This window comes from Trachemys scripta, chromosome 2, assembly GCF_013100865.1.
Source record: "Trachemys scripta elegans isolate TJP31775 chromosome 2, CAS_Tse_1.0, whole genome shotgun sequence".
Lineage (NCBI taxonomy): Eukaryota > Metazoa > Chordata > Testudines > Emydidae > Trachemys > Trachemys scripta.
In genome coordinates, this window is record NC_048299.1 from 91,885,152 (window position 1) to 91,902,586 (window position 17,435).

General features: G+C 40.7%; 2 protein-coding genes across 2 annotated transcripts; one reads left to right on the forward strand and one right to left on the reverse strand.

Annotated features, from left to right (window-relative positions):
• Positions 1–3,595: 3,595 nt before the first annotated feature.
• Positions 3,596–12,345, reverse strand: PSMA2 (proteasome 20S subunit alpha 2). The gene is made up of 8 exons (XM_034761262.1): positions 12,206–12,345; positions 8,727–8,803; positions 7,887–8,019; positions 7,235–7,357; positions 6,467–6,548; positions 5,007–5,080; positions 4,088–4,145; positions 3,596–4,005 (listed from the first exon to the last, which is right to left on the reverse strand). The coding sequence occupies exons 1-8, from the start codon at positions 12,247–12,249 to the stop codon at positions 3,889–3,891; spliced, it is 708 nt and encodes a 235-aa protein (XP_034617153.1). The 5' UTR covers positions 12,250–12,345; the 3' UTR covers positions 3,596–3,888.
• Positions 12,346–12,543: 198 nt separating this feature from the next.
• Positions 12,544–17,175, forward strand: MRPL32 (mitochondrial ribosomal protein L32). The gene is given in 4 exon segments (XM_034761261.1): positions 12,544–12,681; positions 12,683–12,699; positions 15,434–15,618; positions 16,580–17,175. Coding segments are annotated over 4 exon segments (555 nt in total). The 5' UTR covers positions 12,544–12,583; the 3' UTR covers positions 16,835–17,175.
• Positions 17,176–17,435: the final 260 nt, after the last annotated feature.

Sequence of the window (17,435 nt, forward strand, 5' to 3'; positions counted from 1 at the left end):
AACTGTGCCAGCTGGAGACTAGCACCACTGTATACTTTACCACAAAATATACTTCACTCTTGAAGTGCTCTTTATTTTTGCATTTGATAACATGCTCCAAAACTAAATTACCATCACTTCAAAATAACCAATTTTAAAAATTAAAAAGTGGGTGTATATATATATATACACACATACACACGTGTACACTAGTTACATGTATTTTTAACTTTCCATTAAAAATCATCTTTAAAAATTTCTAGGCCAAAGGGTAAACACCTTTTAAAAAGACTCCATAAAGATTAGGCAATTATTTTAAATTGACTTATTTTCAGTGCAGCTGTCTTGGTACAGTGGCGTAGTTTCCACAGTAGGAGTAAGCTACGGGTCACGATGGAAGAAAACGGGTGGTGGTTCTCTACCAAGCTCTGCCTGTGTGAATCATTAAAATGAAATACTCCTCACCGTAGGCTGTGCAGATGCTCAAAATATGATTGTGTGCACTCATCTGAGCTTCACAGGGCTTTGAGCTTGGCTTCCCATTGATATACCCATGGGAAGATGCCCATGCATGCTGCTAGGATCCTTGGACATGCCTCTTTCTTGACTGGGGGTCCAAAGGAGGGGGAGGGGGGGGGGGAAATCACCTCTCTCCATGTAAACTCTGCAGATTCATGATCTTCCCTCTCCTGCCTTAGCTGAGGAATGAATAGTTACCCAGTGAGGATTTAAATATCAGTATGGTTATTTGAGTTCACATCCCTTAGAGCTATTGTTCCAGTCTCCTCTCTGCATCAATTACACACTGTTCAAAGACTTTCATAATACAGGGTTTCTAGGCTAGTAGATAGGGGAAGCTGCAGACATATTTTGATTTTAGTAATTTTTTGAGTCCCACATTACATTTTCATAACCAAACTAAAGAAATGTGGTCTATGTGGTCTACGAAGTGGGTAGACAACCAGTCGAAAAAACATATCAAAGAGTAGTCATCAGTGGTTTTCTTTGAAACTCTGAGGACACATCTAGTAGAGTCCTACATGGGTCTGTGCTCCGTCCAGTACTAATCAATATATTCATTAATAAATTCATGCTTATAAAAGTTGTAGATTATACCAAGATGGGAGGACAGAATTAGAATTAAAATCCTTTTGAATTCTGATTGGAAAATTTGTTTGAAATCAACAAGATGAAATTCACTATAGACAAGTGAAAAGTACTACCCTTACAAAGGAAAAATAAATGCCCAAATACAAAATGGGAAATAACTGGCTCATCGTGGCTCAGGGTCATAGTGCATCACACATTAAATATAAGACAATAAAATTCAATTGCAAAAAAGGCTAATATTCTAGGATGTATTAACAGGAATGTTGTATGTATGCCACAGGAAGTAATTGTTCCATTCTACTATGCACTGGTGAGACCTTAGGTGAAATACACTGATGCCCAACACTGGATACACTTTAACAAAGATGTAGACAAAGAGGCCAGTAAAGAGCAACAAAAATGATAAAAGGTTTAGAATACCTGGCCTATGAAGAAAGGTTAAAAAAAACTGGCCATGTTTAGTCTTGAGAAAAGAACACTGGAGGGGAATACCTAATCATAGTATTCAAATATATTAAAGGCTGTTATAAAGAAGATTGATCAATTGTTCTGCATATCTACTTGTCTTACCTTTAATAATTGGCTTAATCTGCAGGAAGGTTCAGGTTAGATATTAGGAAAATCCTTTTAACTATACAAAGAGTTAGGTACTGGAATAGATTACCAAGGGAAGTTGTGGAATCCCTGTCACGGCAAACTCTTGTCAGGGACCATCTAAGTATGTCGCACATCAGTGGAGGGGGACAGAGTAGATGACTTTTTTAGGTTCTTTCTAGCCCTACATTTCTTTACAAAAGGTAAGATTCTAGAGTACAAGATATCAGCGTGAGAGATGTGCTGGTATGCCGTTCTGCCACATAGTAGATGAAGCTTTTGAATTAGCACATTATTCTCTTCCTTTCCAAGTGGCTTTTGAGGGCACTGAAGGCATGAATTTAAGATTGGTTTTTTTTTTTTTCCTTCGAAGACATTTGAGAGTGAAATTAGTGCTTCTGAGAGTAAAAGACTGAAAGTAAAAGTGAACTGGATTGGGTGAATCTAAGTGCAGTCTTTGGGACACAACTTTATTGCTGTGACATGTATGTCAAGGCTACCTGCTACAGAAGATCCTACTTATCACCATGTTTTAAATTAGTAGGAGTCCTTTAAGAAAGGCCCAAGGAAGAACTGCTGGAACACTGTCACACGAGTTAAGTAGTTTACAAGCAAGTTTCTGCAGACCTGGTTGTTGCTTTCACACCAGCAGCCTACCAAATTAAGGGCTTGTCTACACTATGCAGCTTTTAGCGACAAGACTGTCGACACAGCCTTGTCGCTAAGTCAGCGTGTATGAACGCTGTTATTTTTATCGGGACAAAATACTTCCAGCCCCGCGAGTGGCATTAGCTTTGTTGGCAGGAGAGCGCTCCTGCCGACAAAGCCGCGTTCACACTGCCACTTGTGTTAGCAAAACTTGTGTCTTTCATGGGGGGCTTTTAAGTACCTGTGAAAGAAAAGTTTCATTGACAACATCGCAGTGTAGATAAGCCCTAAGTATCTGTCCACTCTTTTACATAAGGAAAATGATCCTATGTACCTACTGCGCTTGGTCATTTTAATGTCAGTGAGAGATATTCGTAATTTTAGGTAATCTAAACAATCCACCAATAGCACTCACTTTGAGAAGGACTGTAGATCAGATTATTTTGTGCACTAAAAATATATTTGCTTCTATGTTTCTTGTGTAATGCAAATTCAGAGTTCTACATAACTTTGAAATGATACCAAAACTTGTCTAAAAATAAAACACTTGAGTACCCAGTCTCACACTTGTGATTCACAATTTCACTGTTGCTTCTAAAGAAGTTCTTGACACAAGTGTCCCATTACTTCACGCAAGTTAGATTAACACTTCAAGGGTACTTTACATAGCTAAGCACGATTCAATGATTATTTTAAGGCATCCCTTTTCCTTTCCACCTACTGTAGAATTTTATTGATAGTACTGGAAAAATACTGTGTGCTTGATAGCTAGCAGGATCTTTATTTTCCCACATCAATTCAAACAACAGTACTTCAACTGTGAAAAATGCAAGTTCTTGAGCTATGAAAAATGCTCCAGTAACAGAACACCTGTATTAGCAGACATGCAAGTTGATGGTTCAATCATTCTAGTGTTCCAAAAGCAGTATTCTTACTGAACTACATGGGAGATCCACACCATACCTGGAGGACTTGGCTCATTCTGCATTATATGTAACAGAGATTAGATAATTCCATGTTTGGACAAACTTCACTGAAGCCAATTGTATGGGCTTTTTTATATTACACTATAAATAAAGTCCTAATGCTAAGTAATATTCACGTGCTCTCACACGTGTTTAAAAAAACTAAAAGTAATATCAATTTAGTTTGGCTGGCATAGCTCCAAGGCTGAGGCTATATGTGCTTGTTACTAAAATGTATGCTTCCTTAATAAAATAATTATACTGAAATTGAACTTTATATAGAAAATTGAAGACAAACATTCCGCACAAAACTGTGCCTTTTGTATGTTTTATTCATTAGCTTTTATAAGCTTTTATTATAACACTTATTTTTGTACAATTTCATGTACAAAGATTCCATGTATCAATGGGAATAATTCTTTGTATTAAGATTCCAAGTATCAGTTTTAGGACCAGAGCATTTGCATGGATAATATTTAAAATATCAGTCAGACAAACCATGTAGAAATAAGTATGCAGAAACTGCAAACAAAAACATTTAGGTAGAGAAAATTAAAAAGATCCGTGTGAATCCACACAGTCTTGCTGACTACTATGCTATCGCAGCCAAGTAATCCTTAACCTCAGTTGGAGTCAGCCTTCTAAACCCTGCTTCATTACAAATCCCAACTTCTATGTTATCTTCTGTCATTTGCCCTTCAAAGCTTTCCTGTTAAAGAGAAAAGAGAATTTCCTTAACTGTATCAATAATTTCATACAACAACAAAACCTATTTAAGGTATTTCTCTAACCTTTAGTGTTAAGATAGCTGTGTGAATGGCATCTTCAAGTTCCAAATCTTCGTTGTATCTACAAAAAAGAATGAGATCACAGTTCTGTATGAAGCTTAAAATATTCTCTCAAAGACCACTAGAATCCTCATGTATTTAGAGTTTCACAGACATGCAACTTGGATTAGAATTATTCCATTAACCTGACAGTATAGAACAAAGCCACTTCAAACTTATAAGATATTGAATATAACCTGTTTGTTACACTGGACCATTCCCCTCCTGCCCTCTAACAAACACCCCCTCACAGCCAGGCCAGTCAAAAAGTTTGTGCTAGACAAGCAGAAACATTTTTCTTTCAGTTTTACTCAAACTTCTAGTATCTTCACTTTAACATTGTATTATAAATATCAGAACATCTAAAATACTGTACATGATTACACATTGTAATCTGGCTGTGAAATTCTGAATTTAGCTAGTACAGATGTACATATCAATATTTTAGGACAGTGGCTCTCAACCAGTGGTACATGTACTCAGGGAGTACGGAGAGGTTTTCAGGGGACATCTAGATATTTGCCTAGTTTTATAACAGGCTACATAAAAAGCACTAGTGAAGTCAGTACAAACTAAAATTTCATTCAAACAGTAACTTGTTTTTACTGCACTATATATACACTCTGAAATATAAGTATAATATTTATGTTCCAATTGATTTATTTTATAATTATATGGTAAAAATGAGAAAGTAAGCAATTTTTCATTAATAGTGTGCTGTGACACTTGTATTTTTGTGTCTTATTTTTTAAGCAAGTAGTTTTTAAGGGAGGTGAAAGTTGGGGGTACGCAAGACAAATCAGACTCCTGAAAGGGGTACAATAGTCTGGAAAGGTTGAGAGCCACTGTTTTAAGAGTTTGATAGGTAATGCAGAAGCGTTACCTTTTTTCAAGGAAAGTTTTTCCATTCACATAATTTTTTCCCATTGCTGTTGCTTTCCATGCAAAGTAAGCCCCCTGGATAGATGAAAACACATTAAATAAATTACATGAAAATAATTCAATCTAACACTTACTAATCACTCAACTGATTTGTAAACTAAAATACAATCGTTTCTTATGAAAACTTTTTGGTTTGGATATTTAAGGCGCCTAATAGCTATACAAGACTCTGAAAGAAGGGGTTTTGAGGACTGGCTATTAAATGTCTGCTGCTAAGAAAGTACAAATATTCCTTTATTTAAGATACTATGTACTTTCAGTTGACATTTTACCCCCTTCCTTGAAAGGTGAATTTTATGAAAAACAAAAACAAAAACAAAAAGAAACAGCGATTAAAAATCATTTCTATTTGTGGCTCGTTGAACAGAGAAAATTTTTGAACTATTGGGAAAGATGGGAGACAATTACACCGTCTATTACAGTGCATTTTATATATTATTGTATGATAAATGAAATTGCATAGCTGTTTTGTAATGCATTATTTAAACTATATTTTGCCTCTCAGAGCCACATGCTGCTCTTAATCTGAGCAAGAACTCTTTTTAATGTCAGTGGAAATTGCATGCATCGAACAGGATAAAATATACTCATATCACTTTTCCAAGGCCATAAAGCCTTTGAAATTTTACATTAATATGTTAGGTACATTTCAGTTTTTTAGATTTCATCAAGTATCATTACAATGACTAATTTCCTTCATTGAATACTAGAGCTGTGAACAATATATTTCTTGGTTTGCTGCCAATTCTCAAAAGTCAGGACAAAAAATCAGTTTTGTATCAAACCAGAAACAAAATTTCAGCAAGTTCCAAAGTTTAAAAAAAAAATACACACTAAACGTTTTGTTCTACACAAAATGAAATGTTTTGTTTTGATTCTGAGCTTTTTTTAAAAAAAGCTTTTTGAATTAAATAAAAAGAAAATTTCAAAATAAAAAGTTGTTTCAAACTGAAAAAGCAAAATGTTTTGTTTAGAAGGTACTGAAATTAAACATATTGACTGGTGGGTACGTGTCTCTTTTAAATAAAAGACTAGGCAAAATTAACACAAATTCATGAAACACTTCCGTGTTGTCAAGTCTGCATTTTTCACCCAAAAAAGTTTTGTTGGAAAAATTTCATCCAGTTCTATGAAATACAAGTAGTATATATTTAAAAAAAATGCTTGGGCACAGAACAGTGGACTTTCAAAATAAGTTTACAGTCCTGCACTGCAAGTGTGAATAAATAATTTTGATCATGTTCCATGTGAATTAGGTGAAATCTGATCACCTCCTAAGGTGATCAACTTTTTCAGTGTCCAAAGTCTTCCTGCCCTGAGGGTATCTCACAAGCACACAACACTTTGAACATCGCTCTAAAAGCCAAATACTCAGTTATTTTACAATTGCAACATACTTACAGACGGATCAGACTGAAATAGATATGGTCGTCCCTCATTCCAGCCACATATCAACAATGATACTCCAAAAGGACGTACACCACTACAGGGAGAGAAAGAAAAAAACCCACGACCATTGCTTAAATCTAAAATTATCTATTCTAAAAGTTTGTAAGACCACCCTTAAATGTATCATTTGCTTTCCCAATATTCATTTTTATAACTAAATTAGCCATTATAAAATCCTTCCTCCTCACAATCTAATTAAGATAAGATAACCATAGTAAATCTGTCCATTTTAGCATTGTAATACACAAAAGGTCATCTCATTGCCTCCTTTTTCTTAAATAAAATTAAAAAAAAAGAACAGTGAATGGGGGAAGTCCATAGTCCACAAATTTAAAATATATGGGGATCTATGACCTTCACACTTTCAAGACACTTAACAGTACATTCCACCCACTACCACATGGACAGCTAGCAGTTCCTCTCACCCAAACTACACTGCAAGAACATTTCTTGACCAAGAGAAGTCCTCCCTCCCTTTTAGGCATAAAAGTGTCAATTAACAATAAACTTCCACAGCATCTTTCACCTCACATAAGAAAACACCTTACGAAAATCATCATGAGTTAGATAAGTATTTTACAGATGGGGAAACTTGAACAAAAAGGGTAATTTCCTATGTATATGATAAGCAGCCCTGAGGCAGGAAAGCAGAAATTTTAGTAAAAAAAATATTTGGTAAGAACAGACAACATTGCAGCTAGTTTAGTAAGAACTATTTACCCAGACTGTGTGTACTCCTGCATCACAGATGCAATCCTCTGTACTAGTTGAGCTGTTGGAATGGGCTCATGGTAGACCAAGTAATATTGCTGGGCAAGCTTCCGAGCTCTGTGCACAAGTACTCTACAAAAGAGCAAAACCAAAAATTTTAAATTATAGGAAAAAGCTAAAACATCTATGATACCTAAGCTAAAAGCTCTATTATAACATAGGACTAAACAATTCTGTATTTTCAGTGCCAGAGTGATCTAAGGGAATGGATACATGTGTTCCACTGGGATATATTATGCACCAACTTAAAAGTCACTCTGAGACATAAGAAAACATGAAACCTTACTTGATTTGAAATGATTTCTTTCATAAAAGTTTGATTCTCTATTTTTTATTCAATTAAGTATAAATGTTTTTATATTTATGATTCAATTAAGATATTTGTGTTAAGAAAAAATTTATAACATTATATTACATACCACCATCATGGTTAACCATTAAGAGACAACTGATGGCTTCAATATTCTTGGGGAAATGGATGAGGGAGAGCTTGGAGATCAGAAAGGCCTATTTGCACCAGTGCCTCCAGTTTTCGTGAATTAAAAGATCTAAATCAAGACCAATACAAACACCCTCTCGAACAGCAGCAGTGTTCTCATACCTATAATCAGGACCCATGCCACTATATACCAGGCCTATATGTTTAGTAATTGATTCTACTTTGTGTACACTCCTTTCATCATAGAGAATGGATTTCTGTTTCTTCTCAGTTGCCAACACCACACCATTTGCAGCTGGAAAGAAAAAGACATTTTTATGTTTATACATTCAATATAAAACAGTTATCAAGAGCAGCTGAAGCATGAAACAGTTTTGCTAGCATGTGAAAAATTTTCCCACCTTCCCATAGCTCTTAAGATTTACATTAGCATATTAAGCAGTCATCCTTGAGAGCAGCTACCCCACCATACATAGGTGCCGAGCATACCTCCTTCATCTCTCTTACCATTTTAAAATGTATATAAGGAAGTTGTAGCAATTGCTACATTAGGTGTAATTATGTAAATTAGTTCAAAACTGAACTACCTACCCAAGGATTAGGAATCAGAAGAAAGATTTTTTTGTCTATTAAATCTCCCTCTAAACTAGAATATTTACTCAAAATGTACGTTCCTCATAAATGTATCTTTGTACAGTATTTATATTCTCTTCAGCCTTCCCCTTTTTTAAATTGTTTCTCTGAAAATCAACGCTTGGAGATATTATGCCAACCAAAAGCATGTGAAAATTCATCTAAAAAGGAAAAAAAATGCAATTCCATGCTATTTTATAAATCACCTTTCCCTAGACCTCAGCAGAGTAACTAGGAAATATGCATTTTCAAATAGCTGAAAATCTGTTGAGATTCTCCTTCCAGACAATGCATCATACTAAAACCCAGAGCATTAAATCTAGCATTGGATTAGTCACATCTTAATATACCTCTGAAAATTTCTTATACCTTTAATTCCAACTGATGGGGCCCCTCCAGCGACTGCTGCCAAAGCGTATTCAATCTGAACAAGTTTACCAGAAGGGCTAAAAAGGAGAACACATACAATTCAGCCATAAGATACTTTATTAAGAAAATATTCTCAAGTCTTCATTTGAAAGATAGACAAATATACAACATTTGTCTTTCACCTTTTGAGATCTAGCATCAAGTAAGGCAGATCACAAAGGAAAGTAAGTCTGGAAGTCTTACTCTAGCTTGTAGAGGACCTGGACTGGTTTACCATAGATTTTGCTGTTGCAGAATTCTGTCATGAATCTTCTGTGATGCCTACTTGCACTATACCTGATGAAAATTGTTTTCTAGAAACCAAGTAAAACACAAAGAAGCAGGTCCCAAAAGCATATGTTTCCTTCTTTTCAACTTTACTCCATTTTATTTTCAATTAATATGTAGAGCCTTGCAAATCCACGGGTATCCGCTTTACAGCCATGGACCATTTTTGCAGATAGCAGCTTGGATGCAGATAAAATTTTTGTATTTGCACAGGGATCTGGAGCAGGTGGAAGGACCTAGACTTCCCACAGCTGCCAGCGTGGCTCTCCCTAACCAGGGAGGGGGTGGAGGGAGAGGCGGATGCACCTCGGAGCCCCAGTCCAGCCATGGTAAGAGCTCGGGGGTCAGCTGTGGTGAGCCATGGCAGATACTCCACCTGAGCAGCCCCCGGCCCGTGCCCAGGGCAGGTGGAGTATCTGTGCCACAGTTTCTCACACCTGCCCGACCGGCTCTTACTGTGGCCAAGCTGAGGCTCCTAGGCATACCCCCGCCTCCCCACACTGGCGCCAGATAAGGGAGAGCCACACGGGCAGCGGGTACGGAGCCGCAGACCCTCCACCCACCCTCAGCCGGGCAGGGATACGGCCACTGGCTGCTCTCAGCCCCCACCCCCACGGCTGCCTAGCCTCCCCGGCTGGGCTCCACACTGGCCTGGCCGGAGGGCAGGGGAGGGGTGAGGAAGAAGAGGGGGAGGGATCCGCCACTCTGAAAAGTGGACGGGTGAGGCCAGCCCCCCGCCCCAGGTCACTGCTGCGTGGTGACCTGTGGAGCTGTTTAGAGCTCTGCAAATCCATGGCTATCTACAGATATTCACAGACAATTTTTGCGGATCGGATGTGGATATACATTTTTGTATCTGAACAGGTCTCTATTAATAAGAGATTTGCACTTAATTTAATGGTCTCACTTAGAAGCAGGGCACTGGTTCTTGGCAAACCCAAGGAAGCAGAAGACTCAAGAAAGAATGATTGTCACGTCAATTTTTTCCCCCCCTTGTCTGCTTTTACCATACAGATTTTTGAAGGAAGGTTTGAGCCACATTAGACAACTGAAAAATACTTATTCATCCTCATAGTCAAACTAGGGAATTTACTAGTGTGGGTTTACAAAACTGGCAGTTCAACAGGCCACCACATCAACCCTTACTGAATGGTAATGAAAAAAAAAAAATTCCACAGAAGGGTGAATAAAACAATCACTTGTTCCAGGCTTAAAGTGAATTTGTTTATACAGGGTCATCTTAGTGCTTACCTATTAGGCTTAAAATACCTAGACTTCTTGGAACAACAGGCAGACCTTCATCTAACCAAGTGATTATGTAAACTGAGTGGCCATCCAATGTACTGTTTATCTGATCTTTTGAATTACACTTTCAAACTGGTGGTCTTGTCCTCTTTTTGTGGACATCAAAGAGAGCACTGTACTTTTTGTAGGAACAGAAGTCAGCCCTATGTACTTGGCCAAGTCTTCCCTTCACCCAACCACCCTTTTACAGTGTGGTGTATAACAGCTAGTTGCAGCCTTCCAGCCCAGAAGTGGCTGCATTTAAGTGATGCTAAATGTACCTAGTTTGTGAAACTTTTTAGGGGACAATTATATAGATGTAATATTGATATGATGTTTATGACCCTGCAACAATGGGTTTTAGAGAAGTGACCCAGCAAACAAGAATCTACTCCTATGCTTTTGCCTATGAATTATAAGAGAAGTAAATACTGCAATATGTATTTTGAGCTCTCTACACCTTGTCCTGAACAAAAACACACACAAAGGCTATGACCATCGGCAAATAGATCCATACATATAATACTGGACACTACCAAAGTGGTTTGAACATCAGCTTGCACAAGAACAGATTTGTTTTCGGACGGTGATAATAGCATAAAAACAGTAAATGTGATGTAAAGGATAGTGACTTGTAGTATTAGTTTTTAGTTTTTTTTTTTTTTTTTGGGGGGGGGGGGGAATAATTTAGAGAAACAAAAGCCAAGTAGATTTGAAGTAAGTTTCAGGAAATACAGTAGCTGTTGTGAGTTAAAAGGTTTGCAATTCCATTAGGAAATACGATTTCCAAGCTGTGGTGAAACATTCAGTACATTAAGCTACAGATCTTAATGTGTTTAATATGCACATCCAAAAAAGCCCCCCTAAAACAATTAAAGGGAAATTCTATATTTAATACAGAAATGCTTCAGCTGCTGTATTTCAATAGAGCTTAGGTCAACACTTTGCAACTCTAGAGTGCCTCCCTCCAATAAGATTATGTGGGCACTTTCTCAGTTATAGGAGATTCCTGCTTTCGGTTTCTGTTTTTGTGCTTCCGTGGACTGTTTCTGGTTACTCTGTTTTATTAAAAACAAAAGTCTGCTTCCTCTGTTGGTTAACGTGAAGTGGGTATTTCTGAGCAGAAAGCAAGTTTTACAAAACACAAATTGAGACAGGGAGGCAGTCTACCGCGGCGGAGGGGTTTGGATTTTGTTTAAGTTTGTTTTTAACGTGTCCGTCTTCCCTTCCCACTACATACAAGTCCACGCACCCAGAGCAAGCTGCTTACCCCGCTGCAGCCAGACAAGCCCAGGAACCCCACCATGGAGAGCGCGGGCAGGCCGGCTCCTGCCAGTCGCAGGGGGCAGGGGAGTGAGCTGCGCTCCAACCCCCTGTTAAGGACTCGGGTCACTTTCTAAACCGGTCCTCGGGCAAGCAGGGCCCGGTTTCCCCAGCTACTGTCCGTTCACAGAAACCCCTCGCTGACCCGCATCGGCACCGCCGCGGGGCCAAACCCGTCCCCGGGGCGGGGAGCGAGGCCCCGGCAGCCTGGGTTGGGGCCTGGTTACAGCGGCGCTGAGCTCGGCTCACGGCAATGGCAGCGCCGGGGTGTCAGCGGCGGAACCCAGGCGTCCGGCTCCTGCTTCCCGTCGAGCCAGGGCGGCCCGGCTGAAAAGTGAAACCTCCTCGCCCGCCGGCCCCATCTAACTCCCGCCGCCCCCAGGCCAGCGGAAGGGCCCGGGATGGAGATGGGGGAGGGGGCGATGACTGTGCAAATCCCACCCCACGCTGCCGCCCGTTCCCGGCCACAAGCCCCCGCAGCAGCGCGGAGACCGGCACCGCCGCCGCCGCTTCCAGCTCCCCGCCGCGCCCCACCCCGCCGCTACCTGAACGTGGTGAGGGAGAAGCTGTAGCCGCGTTCCGCCGCCATCTTGGTCCGAGCCCCGCTGCAGCGCCGCCGGCCTGAGTCACCTCCCCGCGTACGCCGACTCCGAACCCTGATTGGCGGAGACTGAGAGGCTGCGCGGGCATGCCGGGAATTCCCCGTGTTCACGCGCTAATTAGCTTCCCTGGGGCGATCGCGAGACATGCTGGGGCTTGCAGTCCGATGGCTGTGGGGAGGGCTGCGCAGAGAATGCTGGGAGTGGCAGTCCTGCGCCCTGGAGCTTGGCGGGCGCGAGAGGAGTAGGGGACTCGCTTTCCCAGGCTGCCCCGCGGGCTCTCCCGAGACCCAGCGGCCTCTCTGTCTGCGCCGCGAAGGGAAGATGGCGGCGCTGGTGGTTTTCTGGTCTCCGGCGCGCGGACTGCGCGGGCTCATGCAGCGCTGCTGGGGGCAGCTGGAGCGGAGTCTCCTAAGGGGGCTGCCCGCCCCCCCCCTGGGGTAGGTAGAACCCGGCCAGGCTTTCAGCCCCTTGCGTCGGCTCCCGGCATTGCCCCCGTCTGAGCTGCAGGCTCCCGAGCTCTTGAGGCTGCGCTGCCTGGGCTGTGCGCCCTCCGTCCCGAGCTCCCCGTTTGCAGGACCTGAGAGATCTCCCCTCCCGCTCCCCCCAAACCGGGCATTATCGTCCCTGCCTCGCCGATGGGGAGCCGACTAGACTCCGCGAGAGCAAGTGACTTCCCTCCGGGCACACAGGAAGTCTGTGGCGGAGCCAGAACTGACCCATTTCCTCTGAGCCTCGGTCCAGTAGCTTAGCGAGACCATTTCCCCTTCCCAGTCCCGTTTCCTTTGCAGTGCGCGATGGATGCCTGTCTGATCATGTGATTTCTAGCCAGCAGAGGGGCGCAGTTCTGGACCAGCTTTCCAAGGGGAGATGTGGGGGCAAGCAAGCTAACTGGGTTCAATGTTGAGCTTGATAAGTTCATGGAGGGGATGGTATGAGGATACTGCTTACAATGGCATGTAGCCGATCTGTGACTGCTAGCAGCAGCTGTGATGGGACGCTAGATGGGGATGGTTCTGAATTACTACAGAGAATAGGGTGGCCAGATAGCAAGAGTGAAAAATCGGGACGGGGGTGGAGGGTAATTGGCACCTATAAGAAAAAGCCCCAAATATCAGGACTGTCCCTATAAAATCGGGACATCTGGTCACCCTAACAGAGAAGCCTTAAGTGTCTGGCTGGTGGGTCTTGCCCACGTGCTCAGGGCCTAACTCATCACCATATTTTGGGTCAGGTAGGAATTTCCCTCTGGGTCAGATTGTAGACATTTGGGCGGGCGGGGGTCGCCTTTCTCTGTAGTATGGGGCATGGGTCATTTGCAGGTTTAAGAGTGGATTCTCTGTAATATGGAGTCTTTAAATCATGATTTGGGGAGTTAAGTAACTCAGCCAGAGGTTATGGGTCTATTACAGGAGTGACTGGGTGAGGTTCTGTGGCCTGCAATGTGCAGGAGGTCAGACTAGATGATCACAATGTTCCCTTCTGACCTTAAAGTCTATGAGTCTGTAAATCCAACCATGGAGACTACAGTAACTCCTCACTTAAAGTCGTCCCGGTTAAATTTGTTTCGTTGTTACGTTGCTGATCAATTAGGGAACATGCTCGTTTAAAGTTGTGTAATGCTCCCTTCTAATGTCGTTTGGCAGCCGCCTGCTTTGTCTACTGCTTGCAGGAAGAGCCCCTTGCAGCTAGCTGGTGGGGGCTTGGAACCAGGGTGGACTGGCAGCCCCTCTATCAGCTCCCCGTTCCCCTAAGTTCCCTGTGCAGTAGCTGTCTGCAGTTCAGCTGTGTCCCTCCCCCCACTGCCATGTGCTGCTCCTGCCCTCTGCCTTGGAGCTGCTCCCCGAGACTCCTGCTTGCTGTGCCGGGGGGGTGGGGAAGAGGGGGACTAATGTCAGGGTGTCCCCCCCTGCTCCTGCACCCCGCTTACCCCATCTTCCATAGAGCAGGGCTCAGGATGGAGGGAGCTTGCAGCAGCTGTGGTCTCAGCAAGCTGATCTAATTAACAAGGCAGTGTACTTATGGAAATGCGCATATCTCCCTCCATTCCTGCTGCCTTACAGAGTGAGAGAGTTAACCCTTGAGGGCTCAGCCAATTGCTAGTTCATCATTTAGCAGTAAGGGAAATATCCCACCCTCTGACTCCTCCACCTCAACCAAGCTTCACAATCATCATCACTGTGTACCAGTATTAAATTGTTTGTTTAAAACTTATACTGTGTGTGTGTGTGTGTATATATATATATATATATATATATGTCTTTTGTCTGGTGAAAAAAATTTCCCTGGAACCTAACCCCCTCATTTACATTAATTCTTATGGGGAAATTGGATTTGCTTAACATTGTTTTGCTTAAAGTCGCATTTTTCAGGAACGTAACTACAACGTTAAGTGAGGAGTTATTATTTTTAGAGATATACCTATCTCATAGAGCTGGAAGGGACCTCGAAAGGTCATCGAGTCCAGCCCCTTGCCTTCACTAGGCAGGACCAAGTACTGATTTTGCCCCAGATCCCTAAGTGGCCCTCTCAAGGATTGAGCTCACAACCCTGGGTTTAGCAGGCCAATGCTCAACCACTGAGCTATCCTTCCCCCCGAGTTACTGTATTGTCATCTGAAAGACTGGAAGAGGTCAGTTTACAAACATGCGTAACCACCCACTTTTTCATCAGCAGAATTGAATCTAGGGAAGAACTAGATTGTATGGCGGTAGTCGTGTGTGAATAGGAATCTTAACTGTACTTTTTGTGAGTTTTGTAGGTTTGTGGCTTGTGTTTTTTTGTAGTGCTACAGTTCTTTTCAGAGATAAATAAGGAGACTTAAAGTGAATGTTTCCTAGTTTTCTAATGTTAGAGTTTAGGGTTTTGAAGTCCAATCTTCCAGAAGGATATGGGAAAAGAAGGTATTGTTCCATAGCAAAAACCTGAACTGTGTGTTAATGAAGTTTTTTGTAATTTAATTCAATCTTTACATAGTCCTAGAAATTCTCCTTCTTTTTATAACATTACAAGTTTAACATGTATTAAGTTAAGAGGTCAGCAGAGCCATGCTCATGTAAACTGCACTATTTTAATTTGCCATGTAACATATTGCAAAAACATTGGATTCAATTAACTGAACTCAGTAGTTGTAGGCTATTTCTGACGCATTTTTTTTTTTCTTGTTTTCTGAAGCACCAGCATTGGCTGTTCAGGCTCCAGCTACTCTTCCTGATCCACTGGAAGATATTAGGGAAGAAAGTAACAAGACTCCAAACTTTTTAGATAGCATCTTTTGGATGGCAGCTCCCAAGAAGAGACGTACTATTGAGGTGAACCGCTGCAGAAGAAGACATCCTAGTAAACTTATAAAACTCAAGGTAATCTGTCAAATTTCTATTAGCTTTGCCATCTCATTCATTGCAAATAACTTTTTTTAAATAATGCAGTATGTTTATAAAACACTTACTTTGTGCTCATCATTTTCTAAAGCTCAAAAAATATAATATTCCTTGATGATGAGAACTCCTTGAAAAACCTCTCTGGAAATTCTCTATAAATATATTTAAAATATTTATGCCACTTAAAGTACATCCTAAATGTTACATTCAAAATATGCAACCTTAAACTACATTTTAAAATAAGAGTACAGTTGAGATCCAAACCAATAAAATATGAAATCTCTTTATACATCTCAGTGTGAGTGAAATGGCTAAATATCCTGCATATGAAGATGAGCTTGTGTGTTTTGGAGCCCAATCCTGCAAACATTACCAGGCGTAATACTTTAGCCATTGACTTCAAAAGGACTTCTTGTTATAGTAAACACTTGTCCCAGTGATCATTTTGTAGGATCAAGCCCTTAACTTTTGGCCTGAGAATCTATACATTTTGCAAATTGGTAAGAAAACAAAACCCCAAAACACAAAGTTGATTCACTTAGTTTGGTAAGTGGTTAGTTCGTAATTTTATACCTGATGCTATACAAATAAATGGAACTGTGGTATGCTTTAAAGTCTTTGTAATATGAAATTGCACTACAATTCTCTACTACTAAATCTTTGCTTTTAAGTTTTTAAGTGGGGAGAGATGCCAGGTTCTTTTTTTATTCTGATGAGTAGTAGGCCTGCATATCAGTAAAATTGGATTTTGCATGGCAGTATTCCATGTGGTTGCTTGTGGGAAAATCATATATCTCCCTAAAATTGAAATGAGGTTTAATGGAACAAATAGCTATTGCTCATTACCTTCACCCCACCATCTCTTAGCATTTTATGAAGTTCTTCCCTGTTTGTCCCAACTTCTTCACTTCTAAACTTCCCTTGTTTTGTTATCTTTTAGACAAATATAGATGTTTGTCCTGAATGTGGCAATCTGAAACAGAAGCATGTCCTTTGTGGCTATTGTTACAAAAAAATTAAAATGGAAACTGGTCTCATAAGGATCCAAATAAAGGAAAAGGAAGCAGGGCCATTTAATGCTCCCACTGTTGAGACTGTAGTCTTGTATGAGGGAGAGAAGCCCACAGAACGAGATGAAGGCAAGCGGATCATTGAAAGAAACAGAAAACGTCCAAGCTGGTTCACACAGAATTGATTCCATGGAACTATAGAACTCCATGTGGTCAAAAACAGTTGATACTTCAGGAAAGAAGAAAATGTTTATCAAGAACATTCATTTTTTAGTTCACTTAATGCTAAGATGGGAAGCTGTCACCTTTTGGAAAACCTACTTCAAAAGCATTTCCTTTATGTGGGGTTGAATGTCATTGCCATAGTGTGGCAGTGGGAAATATCTGAATGTAATAGCATCATAGTTGTAAAAAGTATGCTTTAATGCTATACTACTGTAAATTTAAATGGTGATTTTTACGTAATGGCATAATGTAAAATACATTCACAGCTGTAAAATAAAGTATATTAAGTTCTGTAGGGAGAGCTGTTCTCTACTTTTTTTTATTATTTATTTATTTATTTTGACTGCTACTCTGAAAAAGTTGTCTGGCTTTTCAAAATTCTTTTGATTAGATGCCAAGGAATATGAACCGAGAAAAATCAACTTAAAAAATGTATGAAGAGCATGGGGAGCAGGGGTAATTTTCAAGTTGGGTCTCTATGAAATGGAGTTGTTTGAGCTTGGAATTTCATTGAGTGTTTACAGCAAGTCATCTAACATCTCTGTTTATCAAGATGTGATG

What these genes read in the sequence shown, in the direction of transcription:
- PSMA2 (XM_034761262.1), bottom strand. Translation starts at nt 12,249, where the DNA reads ATGGCGGCGGAACGCGGCTACAGCTTCTCCCTCACCACGTTCAG. An exon ending in CAGGAGTACACACAGTCTGG is followed by an intron (nt 6,549 to 7,234) that starts GTAAATAGTTCT and finishes CTCTCCCTGTAG; the next exon opens with TGGTGTACGTCCTTTTGGAG. An exon ending in AAAACTTTCCTTGAAAAAAG is followed by an intron (nt 4,146 to 5,006) that starts GTAACGCTTCTG and finishes TCTTTTTTGTAG; the next exon opens with ATACAACGAAGATTTGGAAC.